This window comes from Equus caballus, chromosome 4, assembly GCF_041296265.1.
Source record: "Equus caballus isolate H_3958 breed thoroughbred chromosome 4, TB-T2T, whole genome shotgun sequence".
Classification (NCBI taxonomy): Eukaryota; Metazoa; Chordata; class Mammalia; order Perissodactyla; family Equidae; genus Equus; species Equus caballus.
In genome coordinates, this window is record NC_091687.1 from 73,997,241 (window position 1) to 74,019,292 (window position 22,052).

Below are 22,052 nucleotides of genomic sequence, written 5' to 3' on the forward strand. Positions count from 1 at the left end.
TGTTTTCTCTAATTTCTGTCTGTTCTCGTTTTTATTTTGCTTTATTTTAGGGGAATACTATGAGATGTTTAGCTTTTTGGGGGGCAGTAGCTTTCTAATTTTTGTTTATGACTATTTAAGCAAGCAAGCGCAAATGATCCAATAGCACCAATGACAGGCTTACCAGAACAGTGTTGCACAGAGACAGGAGCAGGGATAGGCTGTGGCTCCCCGCTGCTCATCACACTCTAAGCCAAAGCATGAAGATCTGATAGGGCCAGTGGGGGCAAGTCCTACACCCTTGGACAGTGGGGCCTGTAAGCTTCATAATTTGTGAGGCACCAGCCCCTGCCCCAGTCTGACCTGGGGCTGGGATCCAATGCCAGCGTGACATGGTAGAACCACAACCTCCATCTCTCTTCAGTCACTGTGGCATCCATCGTTTGAAAGGCCACTATCCCCTCCATGGTCAGGAGGTTCTGCTCTGAGCTGAGTGGTTGCACCTATATGATGCAGAGGCCCATGACTTGGACTGGGGGGTGGTGAGCTTTGGTTAGATTTAGGATATATTTTTAAGTAAGATCAAATCATATCATATTTACTCCCACCTGGTTTCTCCAAAAGAAGGCTTATCTCAAGAAATTCCATCTGTTGATGTACATGTCTCTATCAGTAAGTGGTAAAGAATAATAATGCTTATATTACATATCTATAACATATTTCTCACTGCAGCCTTATAAAGCATTATACAGTCAACTTTGACCAAATAGAAATTTGACTTACCTCAACTACTGCCTAAAGACCAAAGGAAAAGGAGACTTACTCTGGATGATACTCTTTAAATAAATGAATAAATCTTGATATGTCTATCAAAGCTACTACTGCTGGCAGCCATTTGAAACACAGGCTCTGCTAATTGTTTTCAGTGAGTCTCTAGCCTCTACATCTCAACCCTTCTCTTCCCCTATCACCCCACCATTTTTACTTAATTTCTTTTAGGGTTAGGAACTTCAAAGATCTTGCTTATACTAAAAGTGAATGCACTGGAAGGTATTAATTAGGGGTTCCCTAACAAAGAGTGACAGTTTGACCAGTTGATATATGAGAACAAGTCTCCAGGGAACAGGGTACAGGTGGGGAAGATAGGGTAGGGAGACAATGAAGAAAGTAAAGACAATTTTGCCTAGAAAGAATCATAAACTCAGAGTAAGAACTGACTTTCAGGGAGGGGGGGGGGGACACAGCCTGACCTCCCACAACATTCCTGACACATCAGCCAGCTTTCCTCCAAAATGTCTAGTGGATGGAAACTCAGTCCTTCCTGAGTGTCAGCAATGGCTTGGGCCCTGCTTTGCACAGAGTCTGTTAAGACGTTCAGAGCTGGGCTGTCCAACCACTGCCACATGTGGCAACTGAGCACTTGAAATGTGACTTGGCTGAAAAGAGGTGTGCTGTAAATGCACAATACTAAGCAGTTTTCAAAGACTTAGGTTGAAATAGAGAGTGTCAAATAACTCAGTCAGAATTTTCTATAAGGGTTACCTATTGAAATGATAATATTTCGGATGTATTGGTTTAAATAAAATATATTGTTAAAGTGAATTTCATCTTCCTACGTTTTTTAAGTGGCTACTAGAAAAGTTAAAATTACATTTGTGGCTCGTATGATATTTCTATTGGAGAGCACTGATTGAAATATTTTTGCTGCTCCCTCTCTCAGGGGCTCAGAGACCAGACGAGGGAACTTTCTGCAGTTATTTGGTTTGTAGGTGGCAGTAATGGAGCTTCACAGAAAGTGACTTTTCTTCTTTGGAAATTGGATACCCTAAGAAATAAAGTGCTGAATGATGGACCGTGAGCAACAAGGAGGGTCCAGAGGACTTCTTGACAGCTCGAAAGCACGAGGGTAGATCTCCTTACACCAGGAGACATCAACTGCCAGTGCAACAGCCAGACCAAAGGGAGCATTTCTGTTTTCATGATTTTCTCATTCCAGAAAGTGTTTGGCATTGATGACATTCTGTGATCCTCAGGAAGAGTTTTGTGTACATTCCTGTCAGTGTCAGGACCACAGATAATTCATTCAGCAGACAGGCAGACACTATGCTGATGAACTTGGTCCTGCTGGTATAAGCACGCGCCTCGCCCGCCCTGACCCCTATCAGAACACAAATGAACTCAGAAGGACAAGTCTAGAAAATGGAAAGAAAAAAAATCATGCTAGCAGAATGTCAGTACAACACCGGGATCAGAAATGTTCACATACATTTTCTCATTGAAGAATTTAGCACAAGTTTTCATTAGAGCCACCATTGAGACTTAACTGACAAGTCAAAATTCTGAAAATAACAAAGAAAAACAAAACAATGACTGTGTGTTGGCCAATGTAAAAACTTCCATTGAGTTGTAAAGTTGCTTTCAGCTGTTTGAGAAATATACACATCTCTCCCTTCTCCATCTAATTTGGAAGATTAAGAAGTCAAAGAAGAAAAAGGAGAAAGGAAAAAGAAGGAGGTGCATTCAAAAACCTCTTGCAGTCCTCGACACTTCAGCCTTACGTCTGGGAGGTCTGATCCCCTGACAGTGTGGACCTTGCTACTCTAACACGGTGCGGGAAACGGACAGAAGCGAGCCTCATTCCACAGAAAGTTCATTTCCATCATTAAAGCCAAACAAGAGCTGCATGAGCACAGCACATCCCAGACAATTACTCAGCCGGTGAAGTGTCATGTTGCTTTATATTTTTCCATTTCTCAATGATACTGCCCAGAGACCAAGCTGAGCAATTCTTCTAGCAGCTGGCTACATTCTGTTCTAAAATATGTTTTTTATATTAGATTTGCCCATCAATTTGCTTCCCAGTGGGATGAAATTTTTTCTTTTTTTGTTAAAGAGGAAATACCAGTTATTTATAGCAACTCAAGGAAATAATGAACGGTTGCAAGAGCCACTGAATAACATGCCACCAAGTAAACAGTTCTATAAACAGTCATTTCCAACAACAGCAGCATGAGATGCTCCGGCATACTGGGTCCCTAAGCCAGGTCAGGTCATCTCAGGAAACTTTCCAGGCTGTTCTCTTATCCTTCCCTGCATGAACAAATTCCCATAAGGAGATGACAAAATGCTGCAACAGACAATGCCGGTCAGTGTCTGCTTCTTGTTAGGTCTTTGGTCACGGCAATCCTACCATCGGTCTCACAGCTGTGCCACGGGCCTTGTCAGATGCAACTTCTTGAGCTTGCCTCTACACATGGGATTTAAACAGTGATTTAGAGGATCTTGTTTCCAAAAATACCGTCAACAATCTGGGACTATTTCATTTGGTCTTTCTATTTTTTTTTTTTTTTGGCTGTGGACGGTGGGATGTGGGGGCACTGACAAATATTACCACTTGGCATTTACTTTAACAGTGTGACTCTCCTTAACCTCTACCTTCTCCACTTAGAAACAAATACTTTTCTGCAGTATTTTTTGGTTGTTAAGAGAGATCTGAATTATATATACAAATAGAGATAGGAAAGGTGTAGAAATACATGTGGCATTTGCACATGGCTGTTTATGTACATATACATATCTCAGGTGGAAAAATCCTTCAAGAAAGGCTAACTATTGCTCAATAACTATTCTTATAAAAACCTGTAAGGATATCCCCTCAGTGACCTCACTAGCATCTTCCTCCAAAGGGTAAAGTATTTCCTGTATACTACTTCAATTTTCCTTCTTATCATGTCATAATGTAACGTAGCCATGGCCCCCACAAGTTACCCACCCTAATATAATCAAAATATAAAGATTTTTTTAAAAAAACTTTTGCTTATTTATTATCACACACCTCATTTCATCCTTCAGGATGGCCCATTTGAACTCTTTGAAGTTGATAATTTGAAAAATTTCTCAGATGTTGAAAACAGACAAAATACTCATATTTCATCATTTGGTTCATCCCAAGTCACTTACCAGGCATAATAATATTAGAAAAACCCAACTTCCTCGTTATGGACACTCCATGAGAAAACACTGATGAGTATTCTCTTCTGATTTGTTCAATATCTCCGTGTAATAGTTGTAGGGAAACTGCTAAACCTAAAGTAAATGAGACATACCAGAGTTAAAAACAGAAGAACAGACATAGCATGAACCAAAACTGAACTTGTTCAACAAGCCCAAATCTCTGGTATCACGTTTCAAGCTAAGGGTTAAGAGTCAGACAAAATCAACAGATTCTACAGGAATAATATCTAGATGACACCTTTCCAACTTGACCACCTGAGTTTTCCATTTATAAGGAGGTTTAGAGCAACTGGAAAAAACTTGAGCAGAACACCATGAAGAGGAAGTCTGAGTTCTAGCCCTGACACCCTCTTGTCCAACCCCTGCCAGATGGAAATGTCCCTGCACCAACACTCATTCCAGAAACTGCCAGTGGCTACCTGGCCTAGAAGACATTGATCCCAAAATGGGAGTTTTAATTTTTTTTTAAAACTCTATGAGGTCTACAAATAATTACTTACCAAATATCATAAAGATGAACACAAATCTAAAGACATAATTCAAAAATTTTAAGGATATTTATATAGATTTTCTTAAAACTTAAGTAACAAAGGTGATTCTAATGCAACCAAGATTATATTTTTAATATTATATACAGTATAAACTCATAATGGCATTAGTTTCTACTGAGAAGAATTTAGCAGAATGTAGGTCACTTTGACAAACAAAAGGAATTTAGTCAGTAAAGTAGTAAAACGATATTTTTTTTGGCCCCAATTACAGTGACCTTACTACAGTGGGATATATAGAAGATGAATGACACTTTTTTCATATATTATTTTTCCCAACTCTCAGGCAAAAACTACAGAAAGAAAATTAATGTCATGTCTTTGTGAATATGTTTGTATATTTCCAAGAGGCTACTTCTCTTCCAGCTTTTCTAATTACCTCTTCCTTTTTTCTTCTATTATTTTAAAACAAGAAAGAATTTAAAAAGGCCCTCACTTACATTAGTGATAGAAAATGAAACCAGTCAGAGGTGACTTTTTAAAAAAAACTTTCAGACATCATCAACCTGAACTCAATTTTAAAATGAATTTGGATGGTAGAGTCAAGAGGATGATAAATCTGTACTCAAAAGCTATTCCATCTACCTCATTATTTATCACCTCCTTTCACTCAATAATATATATACTAAGCCTAAGTTCTCCCTTTCATTCATAATTTATAGTGCTACAATGCTATCTACAAACATAAACTCTAAGAATGACAACAATCATGCTGGAATGAAAATAAATGCAAAACTAATTTGCCACACATCCAGATTAGGATCTCCTTTCACTCTCCTTCAATAACGTGAATGAACAACACAAAAGCAATGTTTTGTGAGTTTGCTTGCTTGCTTTTCAACAGAGTAGTTAAAACATCAGGAAAATTCATCTTTTTAAAAAAAGCATTAGGTGCAGAGAGATGATGGAGCCTTTGTTGGGGTTCAAATCTGACCCCCAAGATGAGGCACACCCAAGGGGCAATGACATAAGAAGGACAAGAGGTGACTCCATCATTGTGTCCTCACTCTTTCTGGTGTGCGGATCTAACAGAATGTTTGTGTCAGAGAATTGTTGTGAGAATTAAATTAAATCTGGCAGGTACTTTAAATCTGCATCCCATTTTTACCTAACTCCCCTTTATCTCCTTCCCTACTCCCATTAGATTTGAGTTGGGTGACTGAAGGCAATGGAATGGAGGTGCTTCTGTCCTCCAAAAGCCACAAGGAATGAAGTAGGGGCGATCAGGCGGTCTGGATGGTTTGATGGCGACAACAGTCAGCGCAGCTTTGGGATACTTTAAGCAGTACTATTGGTTCCTTTTAAAACCCAGAGGCAGGAGAATGAAGACAAACTAACGTGTTATAATCCATCTGTCCTAGCAGCTATTTCTTCCTGACTCACACTCTCTCACTACCCCCACCTCATTACTGGTATCTCTGTTCTCCCACTTCTGTCCTTTTGCCTTCAAAATACTCACCCACACCGTCACCATCATCATTAACATCCTCAGAAGCTGATATTTGTAGAATAGCAGTGTGTGCCAGACACAGTACAGAATAACGCTCCCTCCCACTGGGGAGAACACTGTTCAAATTCTGGGGTACTATAAGCAACGCTTTCAAATAGAGAATCAGAGGGATTTAACAAAATTCTTGAGATCCTGTGACTTTTTTGGGAGTGAAGATGATTTTAGTAGGACTTCTCATCAAAGGTTCTGATCAGAGACACTGGCAACATCATGTGGTATGTATAAAGTAAGAAGAGAAAAGAATTAAGTGGTAATGAAAAAAACAAAGAGATCGTGCTCTTCAGCGTAGGGGCTGCAGGAAGGCAAAGTGACTAGGATTCTTGTTTTGCCCTCTTGGAGCCAGAATTCATTTAACCATCAGTCATCTTTTTTCTTTTCTTTTTTTTTTTTTTTTTTACATAAGCTGAATACTTTACAGAGGATAAAGAAAAGCATTCAGTCAGAGACAATGAGAATGCTACAGAAAATTAAGGACAGGAAATAGAGAAAAAATATGTTTAAGGAATAGACACAGATGTTAGCATGAACAGAGAAAAACATTAATGTTCTCTAGAAAGCAAGAACCACAGAGATGGGAGAGTGCAAAAGGACACAGAGGACCCACGGAGGAGACAACAGAGACGAGCAAGCTAGTGAATAAGGGAAGGCAATGAGGAAGTGACCAGAAAAACAGACAAAATAGTACAGGGAAAAAAGGAAAACCAAGCATGTAAAAGTTGAATGCATCCTAAAGTTTGGGTAGAAGAAATGGTAGTTTTCAATCTGGAGGTTTAGAAAGATAAAGATAAAAGCCCTAGGTATAATGATTCATTTATCTAGCCAAGTGATACCAATATGGGGGAGAGGGGAAAGTACTGCCATTTTGAGGTGACCCAATTTCTCTAGAATAAAGAACTCACAGACAGTGAAGAATTGGAAAGGTCAACTGGGCCAAGGGCCTGACTACAATCTTCTTGGCTCTTCCCAGATCATCAAATCAATTTCCACACAAAGCAAGACAAAGAAACAATGTGATGCAGTGGTGAATCCAAAGGGATCAGTCCACAAAGAGCCACTGCCATACCATTTATTTCTCAATCAGGGAAACACCTGAGCCTATTTTTAGAGTGGTCCTTAATTATCAGGACTATAGTCAACAGGTTGGATAAATGTACCAGCAGAACAATAAGAAATAACGTATTAAGACGAAGAAACTACTCATCACTTCAAAGGAGTGACTTACCAAATACTCACCCATTCCGATTACCTGAGGATTAGCCCTATCCTTTCAGGAGTAGCAATTTATGACATAGGGTATGTTTAGAGAGCAGTATTTTTCTTTTCATTCTCTTCCTTGACAGATAACTTCACCGTCCTTGCCTAACCTGTCATCTCTGGGGCTGGGGCAATTTCTAAAATTTGATCTGCACACTTTGCCCTACTCCTGCCATAATTCAAACTGCCCATTTTTGGTAAGGCAGTAACTTCCAGCTTAAGAGGAAGGTGGAAGGTGAGATAGAAGGATGTACCTGATAAAGCCCTGCACCAAAGGAACTGGTAATCCAACAATGAAGGTAAGACACACATATAAAAATAGAATATCAAGCACAATGGGTTAAGCACATGATAGGAATATTAAAATAAAGAAAAATTATTACTGATTGAGGGAATGTAAAAGCTCACAGAAAATTTTTTTTAACAGGGATTTATAACAACCAATAAGCTGAAGAATTAGGTTAAATTTTTAATTTCACAAAATATATCAATAATGTTTTAGAATCACTTTTTTCTGGCCCTTAATTTAAGTACCAAAAATGAAATTGCTAAGGGAGAAATATTCCTCTTATTGTAAGAAACAATCATTAAACAACTTTTTTTTATATCAACCTAGATGTTTAAGAGTCAATTATAATGATTTGATATGTAATTTTAAACAAAAGTATAGTCACTAATCTAGAGTCTGTCACAAAACAACATATTTTTCATAATGAAGCTTAGCTTACAGAGCAGTAGTACAGGAAAGAAAGCCTTGGTATCTTTACATCAAATGTAGTTGATTATTTGATAGCTCTAATTTCACAGGAATTGAAACTAACTCACTCTGTAAGATGGTTCCTTTTAAATTTATAAAAATCTGCACTTTCACATAAAAAAATGGCAAGCACAGCATGTTTTATAAGTAGTAGGCAAAATTAATTTTAGACTAGATCAGCCATTTGGCCACCAATGAACCAAGCAACATGGAGCTGTGAATAGCTACAACAGTGCAAAAATGGAAAAGAGTGACAAAGATATTTCATAAATACACGTTGTGATTAAGTGTGCAGTTTAAGAAGTATATCACACAGTCGCATGCCCTGTCTCAATGGCAACTTCTCTGTGCTTTGGTTTCCACATCAGTAACATAATGAAACCAACTCCATAAAATACTTTGGGCAATACCTGGCAAAAAGAAGTGCTCAAAAATGTTAGCTACTGCTACTACAACTAACCACTGCCACTACTGTTATTATATGGTAATAGAAGAGAGCGTTGTTTCTGTTCTTATTCCTCCCTGCTGAAATGTCAAGAAGTTAGCTTCCATCAAAAAACGCTGAAGCTTCCCTAAGCACCATACACAGGCAATATTCCTCTTTTTTTTTTTAAGTGAGGAAGCTTGGCCCTGAGCTAACATCTGTACCAGTCTTCCTCTATTTTGTATGTGGGACGCTGCCACAGCATGGCAGCTTGATGAGCAGTGTGTAGGTCTATGCCCAGGATCCAAACCCATGAATCCCAGGCCACTAAAGCAGAGCACGTGAACTTAACCACTATGCAACCAGGCTGGCCCCCTAATATTCCTTTTAATAGGCATGTCTACTTCCCACAGACTAGCCCAAGTACTGCAAATCTCCCAGTTATTTGAATGATTCGGTTCTATGGAGGTTTCAAAGGCAAGTCTGTCTATTGATCAGGAGCGATATCCTTTTTTTGTTTTTTTAAATTCCCAACCCATATTTATTTATTTTTTTTACCTTATTTTATTTTTTTTAAGATTGGCACCTGGGCTAACAACTGTTGCCAATCTTTTTTTTTTTTCTGCTTTATCTCCCCAAACGCCCCCTGTACACAGTTGTATATCTTAGTTGCATGTCCTTCTGGTTGTGGGATGTGGGACGCCGCCTCAATGGGGCCTGACAAGTGGTGCCATGGCCGCGCCCAGGATCCGAACCCTGGGCTGCCGCAGTGGAGCGTGCAAACTTAACCACTCGGCCATGGAGTCAGTCCCCCAGGAGCAATATTCTAATATGGGAGATTTGACAAACGCATAACTGATCAATGCAAGCAGGGAATGTGCACAAACAGACATGTGGAAACGATGAAATTCCTAAAGGCATAGGGATTCTGGTTTTGTGCCCAGATATCAATAAGCCAAAGCTCTGAACAAGTAACAAATTCTGAAATACCCTTGAGAACATATTTAGATGTAATCTGGTGAGGAGGAGAGAGGTTATTCTATTCTCTTATTCTGTATTTTCCAATTATAACGATTTTTCTTTCTCTTCTTTTCTTCTTCATTTCTATGCTCTAAATGAATTGGATTTTCTCAGTTCCGCTATTTTTCTCTCTACTATTTTGAAAGTTCTATCTTGTATTTCTATTTTTTAAATGTTTACTGGTTCTTTCAGTGAATGTGAATGTTAATTTCTTTCATTTTTCTGAAAATATCTTTATTTCCTCCCCATTTTAAAATAACAGTTGGGCAAGTACAGAATTCAAAGTTGGCCATTAGCCCCAGCAATTCTGAGATTTTATTCCTTGACATTCTAACCTTTATAACTGCTGCTGAGACTACTACTTCTTTGGGGTAATCAACTTTTTTCTCTCTGGTTTCTAGTTTTGTCTTAGGTATTTCACGGTTGGTCACAATTTCTCTAGAAACGACTTTAATTTTATTTCTCCCGCTCACGACTTTGGCTTCTTTTATCTGAAGACTCTTATCCTCTGCAAACCTCTGTAAATTCTCAACCATTTCTTTTCAAATGTTGCAGCTTTCACATGTTCTTTCTTTGGCTTTTCTGGAATTCTTACTAGATGCATGCTGATTTTTTTTTATTCAATCCTTTTTATCATTTAAATGTTCACTCAGGTTTTTCCTTGGCATTTTCCCTTTGGCGTTGCATTCTGGCTAATATTCTAAGCTATAATTTTTAGTTTATTCGTTCTCTTTTCAACCACGCTCTGATGGTATTTAAGCAGTCTACTAATTTTTCTTCAATGATTTCTTCTTTAAAAGAATTTTGGAAGATCTATTAAATCTTTCTAGTCACTAGAATCTAAGGACTATAAGAGGACAAGGATTTTTATTTGCTTTCCTTAATGCTGTATTACTAGTGCCTTAAATAATACTACACATACAGATGCTCAATTAATGATTTTGATGCATGAATTTGAAAACTCTCCTTAACTTTTTCATGATGATTTCTTTCTCATTATAATTCTATTTTTTTATCTCTTGTTCGGTCATTTCATGACAGTCTATAATCTAAAATTGTATGAGGTCATAATTCCTGTTTGTTGTATCTGCTTACTCTGCCTCATTGTTGATTATTTCATGATTGATTATTACATTATGATTCATTGTGACTCATTTTCAGTGGGTATTGCTTTTTTCACAAGAAGCCTATGCACCGTAGGTGTGTAAGTGGCAATATGGAGTGGTTATACATTTACTTTTTTCAGGCTACTCAACTGGGACCAGATTTTTTACATTGAATTTTATGGCTATGAATTTTTCCAAACTATTGAGCTAGTATAAATTCAGACTAATGGCATAAACTTGGAGTTTTGATGTCTCATGGAAGAGTCACGCACCTCATCACTTTTTTAAAACAGAGAACAGCTCTTTCTGCTCCAGTATTATAAGAGTCACTTTTGGGTGCCACTTGTACACACCTAAGCCATGTCTCCACTTGCATGGGAAATTTAAAATTTAAGTCCCCAACTGTCAGGGCCTAAATTCATGGCCCCCCTTTCCTGTTAAAGCACCTGCCTGAGTGCTTCGAGTCTTGAGTTCCCTCTTCATGTCAGCAAAACTTCCTTTCCTTGCTTTGAACCTTACTTCTCTATTTCTTACCACGTCTTTGTATAATTTACCCAGCATTTTTATATGTTTGTAGTGGAAGGAGAGGTTATAATAGTTTAGTCTATCATGTTTCAGAAAGCCAATTTACCGTAAAACCCTTGAAATTTTTACTGTTTTCCAATGATGCAAGTAGTCCATGAGTAAACTATGTGTGTCTGCATGCACAGTTAAATAACTGTAAATAAGTAAATTAATTGACTAAGAAAAAATTACTCTACTTATGTAGTATACAAAGAATATCAATCTAAATTCAAAATTTAATTCAAAACGTGTTCTCTGCTCCAAAGATTTTATAAATGTACCAAAGTATAAAATAAAATCATAATATTTATTAAAAGATTGATCTAAGAAATGTAACACAATTAAAAGTAGTTAACACTGCATAATTATATATTTTTTTAATTCTTCTGAGTTTCTATGTATATACAGAAGAAAAACGATAGAATACTAAAATGTATGCTCTAAAAATATACATGCTAAAAACATCTGAGTTAAGAATAGATGTGCTAATATTGCAAAAATATTTTCACAAGAGGAGTATCCAAAGGTCACATTACAAACCAAAAGGAAAAAATACATCCCGAAAGTGACCTACAGAGGGAGGAAACGAAGAATATGTCAAGAAAAGGCCCCCCAAATTGCTTCATTTTACTTTTTCTTAAAATAAAATGTCAAATAGAGAACCCTGAATTAGGCTGCTCATCTCAACTCAGCTATAATATTCTAAAGCTTAAGGAAATTCATTTCACAACATGGCTCTAGTTGAAGAAGATTAAAGAAACAAAAAAAATCATCATATATGACATGGCACAAATCTCAATGGAATAAGGCAGGAAATGGTTTGTTTAGCAAAGGGCGTATTTTATTAGAATTGATTAGGGAGAGGACACACAAAGCACAGCAGGGAATAGTGAGCAAAGACAGAAACATATAAAATAGGTAATAGGCTGTTGGTTTCTAAGATAACTGCCATAAAGGCATGCACTTCTGAGGTATGCATAGTTATAGTATCACAATTCTGTGTGGCTACTAATATTCAGAATCCAAAGAGGGGAATATTGGATTGAGGGTAGGATGCAGGGAGAGGGATGAAAGGTTACAGGAGGAGGCTGGGCCAGATCTTGAAAGATCTGCCTTGCAATGCCATGGGAGGGGCTCAAGCCAACATCAGAAGTGATGAACCAATGAAATAGGGAATGAGGTGAACAGATTTTTATTTGGGAATGAGGATCCGGTAGTGGAACAGAAGATGTGACAGGATACATATTATGGATGAATTTAACAGTCTAGGTGAGAATGAATAAGGGATTCAACTTAATATCATAAGTGATTACAGAAGATGAGAACTACCCTCATCAGTTACCTTGAGTGCACAGAGACTGAAAGTAAACCTACATATAAAGCCAGTCTCTTTCACACAATCCCCAAATAATTTCTTCGTTTCCCATTTTTATTAATTAATAATGCAATTCTGAGTCTTCAGCCTCCAAATCTTCTAAAAATCTTTGATTTCTCTGTCTTTGATGTCTCCAACATCCTATTTTAAGTTGTGTCAATTTTTCCTCCAAAAGGACCATCTAATCTGCTTTTTATTTTGGAAACATGGCAAAATTAATTTTTAAAAAGTCATATTTTCCCTTAACAATCCTATTTCTAAGTCATTATTTTAAGGACATACTACAAAATACAGCACATGGCCCCCACATTATTACTTCTAAGTATGAAAAAATTGAAGCATTTAAAAATCCAAGAATAAGAGTTGGATATGCAAATTAGGGAGTTAGACCTCAAAGTTAGGAAAAATTATGCAACCTCCCAGGATTCAGTAAATTTTTTCATCTTCTAATTATTTTCTATTTGGCACTAGGCAAACAAAGAAAAAACCTTGAGGTAAATATCTAATAATTGTGGTTTTTTCAGTTCTTTATTCATTTATGAAATAAATACTTATTGAGTGTCTACTATCACTTTAATATTGGGCATTTTAAAATTTAACTAGATTAAAATTCTTTTTTGGAAATCAGCATCATGGCTGAGTGAGTTGTTCCCTTACTCTCTCCCTGTTAAGTTATAACTAAGTGGACATTCATTAACTAGCAGAGGATTCCCTGCACAGCACAACAGGATGTTAGAGAGAGGTACACAGCTACACATCTGAAGGTGGGTGGACTGGATTCCCAGAAGGCAGTGGAACTAGGTGAGTGCACCCCTCCCACTCCCGAGTGGCAGTGAGCCAGATCTTGACTCTCACACAATGGTTGGCGCGACTATAAGAGGCAGTGGGGACAGCCCAGCCAGAACAAATGCTTTCGGAGTTGCAGCCTGGCCTATGGGAGTGCTACTGTGTCATAGCAGCCCCAGTGATGGGAACCCTCTACCTGAGTTGTGGTGGCTCAGCTCCTGCAAAGGCAACCACTCGCTGAACACAGTGCAGGTGAAAAGGAATCCTGCCTGCTCAGAAGGCACCCATATCTGGGGAGCACAGCAATTTGTTGGACCCAACAAGTGCTAGCTCAGCCCATGAGGGGGCAGCCCTAGCTCCTAGTGCAGCACAGGTGAGAAGGCACCCAGCTGCACAGAAGGCACCTCCGCCTGAGGAAGACTGCAGCCTGTGGGATCCACCAAGTGGTGGCTCAGCCTCCATGTAGGAGCCCCTCCCACATAGCAAGCAGCAGTTCAGCTGGTTCCCTGCAAAGCACAGAGGCCAGGCCTGTGGCACCCAATCTGCCCACTCACAGCAGAGGCCCTGCTCACATGAGTGTAACCTGCAGGGTGGCTGTGGCCAGCCCAGAGAAACACAGAGTAGCCCTAACTACAAAACTTCCAGCAGATGGGGCAGAAGCAGAAAACACAGCTCCTGCTCCCCCGCAGCAGTGACAGGTGGAATCCATGACCTGATATTACCACAAATGTGCCTACAAAGGATCACTTCATCAAACACCATGAAGAACCACATTAACACTGCAGAGCAGAAGGAAAATGATAAGTCTCCAGAAACCCTTCCTGAACTCACAGAAATTCATAATCTAAATGACAAAGAATTCAAAACAGTTATCATAAAGAAACTCAACTACTTACAAGATGACTCAGAAAGACAGTTCAATGAACTCAAGAATAAAATGAATGAGCAGAAGGAATACTTCACCAAAGAGACTGAAATCTTTTAAAAAACCACAAAGATTCTCTGGAGACAAAGAATACAATTAATGAGATAAAAAATAATCTAGAATCCATAAAATATAGAGATGATGTTATAGAAGACAGAATTAGTGATTTAGGAGATATAAATATAGAAAAGCTTCAGGTCGAGGAGGAGAGAGAACTAAGGTTAAAAAAAAAAATGAAGAAATCCTGATCCAATTAGGAAAAACAACATAAGGATTATAGGTATTCCAGAGGGAGAAGAGAGGAAGGAGCAGAGAGTTTGTTCAAAGAAATAATAGCTGAGAACTTCCCAAACCTGGGGAAGAAACTGGACTTAAAAATAAATGAAGCCAACAGAACTCCTAATTACATCAATGCAAAACAACCTTGTCCAAGGCATATACTATTAAAACTGGCAAAAGTCAATGACAAAGAAAAAATATTAAGGGCACTAAGGCAGAAGAAAATAACCTACAAAGGAACCCCTACGAGGCTCTCAGTGCATTTCTCAGCAGAAACCTTGCAGGCTAGGAGAGAAGAGAATGATATACTCAAAATAATGAAAGACAAAAACTTTCATCCAAGAATACTCTATCCAGCAAAATTAGACTTCAGATATGATGGAAAAATAAAAGCTTCCCCAGATAAACAAGAGCAGAGGGAGTTTATTGCCATTAGACCTGCCTTACAAGAAATGATGAGGAAAGCCCCCCTACGTGTAACAAAAAAGCAAAATAAACAGATAGAATCAGAAAATTTCAGCTCTATCTCAGAATAGGTCAGTAAACACTTAATTATAACATAAAAGATAAAGGTGGGGGAGCATCAAAAATAACTGTAAACACTTCAATTTAGTTACAAGCTCACAACACTGAAAAGAACAATTTGTGACAACAATAACTCAGAAGGGGAAAAGAAAGGGATGGAACCTGCTTAGACTAATGGAGACAAGAGGCAATCAGAAAATGGAGTATCTCATCTATGAGATCTTTTATACAAACCTAACAGTACCTACTAAAGAAAAAATCAGAGCAGAGCCATAATTAATAAAGAAAAAGAAAACCATCAAAGAAAACCACCAAACTGAAATGGCAGAAATACAAAGGAAGAGAAATAAGGGGAATATAGAACAACCAGAGAAGAAGAGATAAAATGGCAGTATTAAGTCATCATATATCAATAATCACTCTTAAAAAAATGCATTGAATTCTCTAATCAAAAGACACAGTCTGGCTGGACAGATTAAAAGACAAGACCCAACAATATGCTGCCTCAAGGAAATACATCTCAACTCTAAAGACAGACATAGGTTCAGAGTGATAGGGTGGAAGATGATACTCCAAGCAAATGGCAAGCAAAAGAAAGCAGGTGTTGCCATACTTATATCAGACAAACCAGACTTCAAGATAAAAAAGAGAATAAGCGACAAAGAGGGGCAGTATATAATGATAAAAGGGACACTCTACCAAGAGGACATAACACTCATGAATATATATGCAGCTAACACAGGAGCACCAAAGTATATAAAGCAACTATTATTAGACCTAAAGGGAGAAATTGACAACAACAGAGTAACAGCAAGGAACCTCAACACCACACTTGTATCAATGGACAGATCATTCAGACAGAAAGTCAGTAAGGAAAAACCGGCCTTGAATGAAATACCAGACCAGATGGACTTAATAAATATATAGAGAACATTAAATCCAAAAAAAACAGCCGAATTCATATTCTTCTCAAGTACACATGGAACATTCTCAAAGACAGACCATATATTGGGAAACAAGGCAAGCTTCAATAAATTGAAGAAGACTGAAATCATATCAAGCAACTTTCCTGACCATAATGCCATGAAACTAGAAATCAAGTACAAGAAAAAGGCTGGAATAGTCACAAATATGTAGAGACTAAGCAACATGCTTCTGAACAACCATTGGATCAATGAAGAAATCAAAGGAGAAATCAAAAAATACCTGGAGACAAATGAAAATGAAAACACAACATACCAACTCTCAGGGGATGCAGGAAAAGCAGTGCTAACAGGGAAATTTACAGCAATACAGGCCTACCTCAATAAACAAGAAAAATCATAACCTAAACCTAACAGAAATAGAAAAAGAAGAGCAAACAAAGCCAAAAGCAAGCAAAAGGAGGAAAATAATAAAAATGAGAGCAGAAATAAATGAAATAGAGACTAAAAAAAATAATAGAAAGGATCAATGAAACTAGGAGCTGGGTCTTTGAGAACATAAACACAATTGACACTCAGCCAGATTCACTAAGAAAAAAAGAGAGAAAGCTCAGATAAATAAAAAAGTGAATGAGAAGAATTTACAATGGATACTACAGAAATACAAAGGATTATAAGAGAATACTATGAAAAGCTATATGCCAACAAATTGAACAACCTAGAAGAAATGGGTAAATTCTTAGACTCACACAACCTCCCAAAACTGAATCAAGAATAAATAGGGAATCTGAATAGACCAATCACAAATATAGAGATTGAAACAGTAATCAAAAACCTCCCAAGAAACAAAAGTCCAGGACCAGATGGCTTTTCCAGAGAATTGTATCAAAAATTCAAAGTTTTTTTTTGTTTTTTAAAGATGCTTTGGCAGGATTTTATTTGAGGAAGACATGGAGAGGAAGATACAGGTACAATTAATTAAGCATTTCCTCTATGGCAGACATTTCTAAATACTTGAGAGAAGTATCACCTTTTTTTGTGGTGAGGAAGATTGGCCCTGAGCTAACATCTGCTGCCAATCTTCCTCTTTTTTCTTTTTCGCCATGAGGCCCCAGTACATACTTGTATATCCTAGTTCTAAGTCCTTCTCATTTTTCTATGTGGGATGCTACCACAGTATGGCTCGATGAGTGGTATGTAGGTCCGTGCCCAGGATCCAAACCAGTGAACCCCAGGCCACTGAAGCAGAACATGAAAACTTAACCACTACACCACCAGGCTGGCTGCTAAAGAAGATTTAATACCTATCATTCTCGAACTATTCCAAAAAACTAAACAAGATGGAATGCTTCCTAATTCATTCTGTGAGGCCAACATTACCCTGATATCAAAACCAGACAAGGATAACACAAAGAAGGAAAATTATAGGCCAATATCCCTGATGAACATAGATGCAAAAATCTTCAACAAAATATTGGCAACCGAATACAGCAGTGCATTAAAAGGTTCATACACCATGATCAAGTGGGAGTTATACCAGGGATGCAGGGCTAGTTCAACATGCACAAATCAACCAATGTGATACACCACATTAACAAAATGAGGAAAAAAAACCACATGATCATCTCAATAGATGCAGAGAAAGCATTTTACAAGATCCAACATTCATTTATGATAAAAACTCTCAATAAAACAGGTATTGAAGGAAAGTACCTCAACACAATAAAGGCCATATATGACAAACCCAAAGCTAACATCATGCTCAATGGTGAAAAATTGAAAGCCATCCCTCTGAGATCAGGAACAAGACAAGGGTGCCCACTCTTGCCACTCCTATTCAACATAGTACTGGAGGTTTTGGCTAGAGTAATTATGCAAGAAAAAGAAATAAAAGGTATCCATGGGGCTGGCCCTGTGACCAAGTGGTTAAGTTCGCGTGCTCTGCTTCCGTGGCCTAGGGTTTCGCTGGTTTGGATCCTGGCTGTGGACAAGGCACCAACCATCAGGAAATGCTGAGGTGGCATCCCGCATAGCACAACCAGAAGAACCTACAACTAGAATATACAACTAAGTGCTGGGGGACTTTGGGGAGAAGAAGAAAAGCAAAAAAAAGAAAAGATTGGCAACAGATGTTAGCTCAGATGCCAATCTTGAAAAAAAAAAAGAAATAAAAGGTATCCAAATTGGACAGGAAGAAGTGAAACTCTCATTGGTTTGTAGACAACGTGATTTACATATAGAAAACCCAAGATAATCCACGAGAAAGCTATTAGAAATAATCAACAACTACAGCAATGTTGCAGGGTACAAAATCAACTTTAAAAAATCAGTTGCATTTCTATACACGAATAGCAAACTAGCAGAATGAGAAGTCAAGAATACCATCCCAATTATAATTGCAACAAAAAGAATACAATACCTAAGAATAAATTTAACAAAGGAGATGGAAGACCTATATATTGAAAACTATAAGACATTATTGAAAGAAATTGAACAAGACATAAAGAAATGGAAAGATATTCCATGCTCATGGATTGGAAGAATAAACATACTTAAAATGTCCATATTACCTAAAGCAATCTACAGATTTAATGCAATACCAATCAGAATCCCAATGACATTCTTCATGGAAATAGAACAAAGAATCCTAAAATTTATATGGAACAAGACAGCACCCCAAATAGCAAGGCAATCCTGAGAAAAAAGAACAAAGCTGGAGGCATAACAATCCCTGACTTCAAAATATACTACAAACTTATCATAATCAAAACAGCATGGTACTGGTACAAAAAACAGACATATAGATTAATGTATCAACAGACACATAGAATTGAAAGCCCACACACCTATGGACAGCTAATCTTCAACAAAGGAGCCAAGAACATACAAAGGAGAAAGGAAAGTCTCTTCAATAAATAGTGCTAGGAAACTGGACAGCCACACACAAAAGAATGAAAGTAGATCATTATCTTTCTCTACACACAAAAATTAACTCGAAATGAATAAAGACTTGAAGGTAAGATCTGAAACCATATAAATCCTAGAAGAAAATATAGATAGAACAGTCTTTGACATCAGTCTTAGCAGCATCTTTTTGAATACCATGTTTACTCAAGCAAGGGAAACGAAAGAAAATAAACAAATGGGACTACATCAGACTAAAAAGCTTCTGCAAGGCAAAGGAAACCATGAACAAAATGAAAGACAAACCACCAAATGGGAGAAAATATTTGCAAATCATATATCCAACAAAGGGTTAATTTCCAAATATATAAAGAACTCACACAACTCAACAGCAAAAAAACAAATAACCCAATCAAAAAATGGGCAGAGGATACGAACAGACCTTTTTCCAAAGAAGACATACAGATGGCCAACAGGCACATAAAAAGATATTCAACATTTCTAATTATTAGGGGAATGCAAATCAAAAATACAATGAGATATCACCTTACACTAGTCAGAATGGCTATAATGACCAAGACAAAAAATAACAAATGTTGGAGAGGATGTGGAGAAAAGGGAACCCTCATACACTGCTGGTGGGAGCGCAAAGTGGGGCAGCCACTATGGAAAACAGTATGGAGATTTCTCAAAAAATAAAAAATAGACATAGCATATGATCTAGCTATCCTACTACTGGATGTTTATCCAAAGAACTTGAAATCAACAATTCAGAGAGATTTATGCACCCCTATGTTCATTGCGGCATTGTTCACAATAACCAAGTTGTGGAAGCGACCCAAGTGTTCACGACCTGATGAATGGATAAACAAGATGTGGTGTTAATATACAATAGAATACTACAGTACTATAAAAAAAGACAAAATCATCACATTTGCAACAACATGGACAGATCTTGAGCGTATTATGTTAAGCGAAATAAGCCAGACAGAGAAAGACAAACACTATATGATTTTACTCATATGTAGAAGATAAACAAACATGGATAAAGAGAGCAGATTAGTGGTTATAAGAGGGGAAGTGGGGGGTGGGACTATAAGGGGGCACATATGTATGGTAATGGATAAAAACCAGACTTATTGGTGGTGAGCATAATGCAGTGTATACAGAAATGGATATATAATAATATACATGTGAAATTACATGATGCTACAAACCAATATGACCTCAATAAACTAACTGGAAAAAAATGTTTTTTAAATAATACATGCATGTGTTAAATAATTCAAATTGTACAAAAGGCTCTATTATGGAAGCAAATGTATCCCCCCACCCAAGTTACTGAGTTTGATTTTCTATAATTAATCAATGTTTACAACCTCTTGTGTATCCTACCAGAATTTTTCTCTTTTAATTGTGGTAAGTGTTATAAATAAAATAAACCAGAGACTGAGACAAAAATAGTAAAGGATAAATGGTTACAGAAGGCTTTTTATTTTTGAGCAAGATCAGCTCTGAGCTAACATCTGCTGCCAATCCTCCTCCTTTTGCTGAGGAAGACTGGCCCTGTGCTAACATCCGTGCCCATCTTCCTCTACTTTATATGTGGGATGCCTACCACAGTATGGCTTGCCAAACAGTACCATGTCCACACCTGGGATCCAAACCGGCAAGCCCCAGGCCACCGAAGTGGAACATGCGCACCTAACTGCTGCACCACTGGGCCGGCCCACAGAAGGACATTTCTGAGAGTAACATCCAAGCTTAGAAAGAGAAAACATGGCAGTGCAAAAAATGGGGAGATAATGTTAAAAGGCAGAGAGAAGAGCAGGTACAAAGGCCTTACAACAGCAAAGAGCTTGGGGTGATGGAGAAACTGGAAGAAGGCCACTGTGTTTGAAGGGAGGAGAATCAAATGCAGCTAGAGGGGAGGCTGGAAAGACAGGCAGCAGTCATTGAGGCCATAATTAATTACTCTTGTTCTACATGCAACAGGAAGTCACTGGAGAATTTTAAGTAACAAAGACAGGATCCAATTTATGTTTTAAATATTCCTAGTCTTGCCTGGAAAATGGAATCAGAAGGGGAAGAATGGAGCTGATGAGTCCAGTTAAAAGTTAAGGCAGATAAGACAAGAGATAATGGAGGCTCACGCTAATGTGGCTGCAAAGGCGACGGGAAAAAAATGGTAAAAAAGCTATAGATGGGAATATAAGAAGTCATGTCTTGATGGTATGTTAGATGTAGGGGAACAAGGGAAAATGAGGAATTAGGAAGATCCCTGAGTGTCTGACCTGAGACTCCGTGTAGAGGATGAGCCTATGAGCTGAGATGGGGAGATTAGTTAAGGGGAAAAAAGGAGAAAAAGCAGCCATTTATACTGTCTTTTATAAATATATGATTAACCTCTAGTGATGTTCTTTATTTTTCACAAGGATTTGGATTATGGTCTGGGGTCACTCGCTTTCAGCCTGAAGAACTTTCTTCAGTATTTCTTCTGAAGTGGGTGTGTTTGTAAAAAAAAAAAACCTTTCAGTTTTTGTTTGTCTTGGAATGTCTTTATTTTGCCTTGAACTTTGAAAGGTAGTTTTGCTGGATATAAGAATGTTGGTTGATGCTTTTTGTTTGTTTAGCACTTTGAATATGTCATCACTGCCTTCTGACCTCCATTGTAATTTTATGAGAAGTCAGGCAATAATCTCATTGGGGTTCCCTTATATGTGATGAGTAGTTTTTCTCTTGCTGCTTTCAAGATTTTGTCTTTGTCTTTCAGCAGTTTTACTATGATGGTCTGGGTATGGATCTCTTTCTGTTTATCATACTTCGAGTTACTCAGTTTCTTGAATACATAGATTAATGTTTTTCATCAAATTTGGGAAGTTTTCTGTCAGTATTTCTTCAAAATAATTTTCCTGTTCCTATCTCCCTCTCCTCACCTTCTTGTATTCCCATTTTGCATATGTTGGTGCATTTGATGGTATGTCACATTTCTCTGAGGTTCTGTTCATGTTTCTTCATTCTTTTTTCCAAAAGAAATATCTTTTTCCAAAATCTCCATTGTTTTCAAGAGCTCCCATAGGCTTGAATTTCTGCATACTCTCTTTCAAATAAGGTCAGTTCCTTTTCACCTGAGTTACTCTCCTTATGGACTGCCTCTTC

At 37.8% G+C, this 22,052-nt stretch overlaps 1 protein-coding gene across 7 annotated transcripts in view; it reads right to left on the reverse strand.

The window, feature by feature from the left end:
- The window catches only part of DOCK4 (dedicator of cytokinesis 4), a 435,623-nt gene that overhangs the window by 168,093 nt on the left and 245,478 nt on the right, over positions 1–22,052 (reverse strand). For all 7 annotated transcript variants that reach the window (XM_070264886.1, XM_070264887.1, XM_005609313.4 and 4 more), the window contains exon 13: positions 3,940–4,065. In XM_070264886.1, the coding sequence (XP_070120987.1) occupies positions 3,940–4,065 (126 nt within the window). The remainder of the gene's footprint in view (positions 1–3,939; positions 4,066–22,052) is intronic.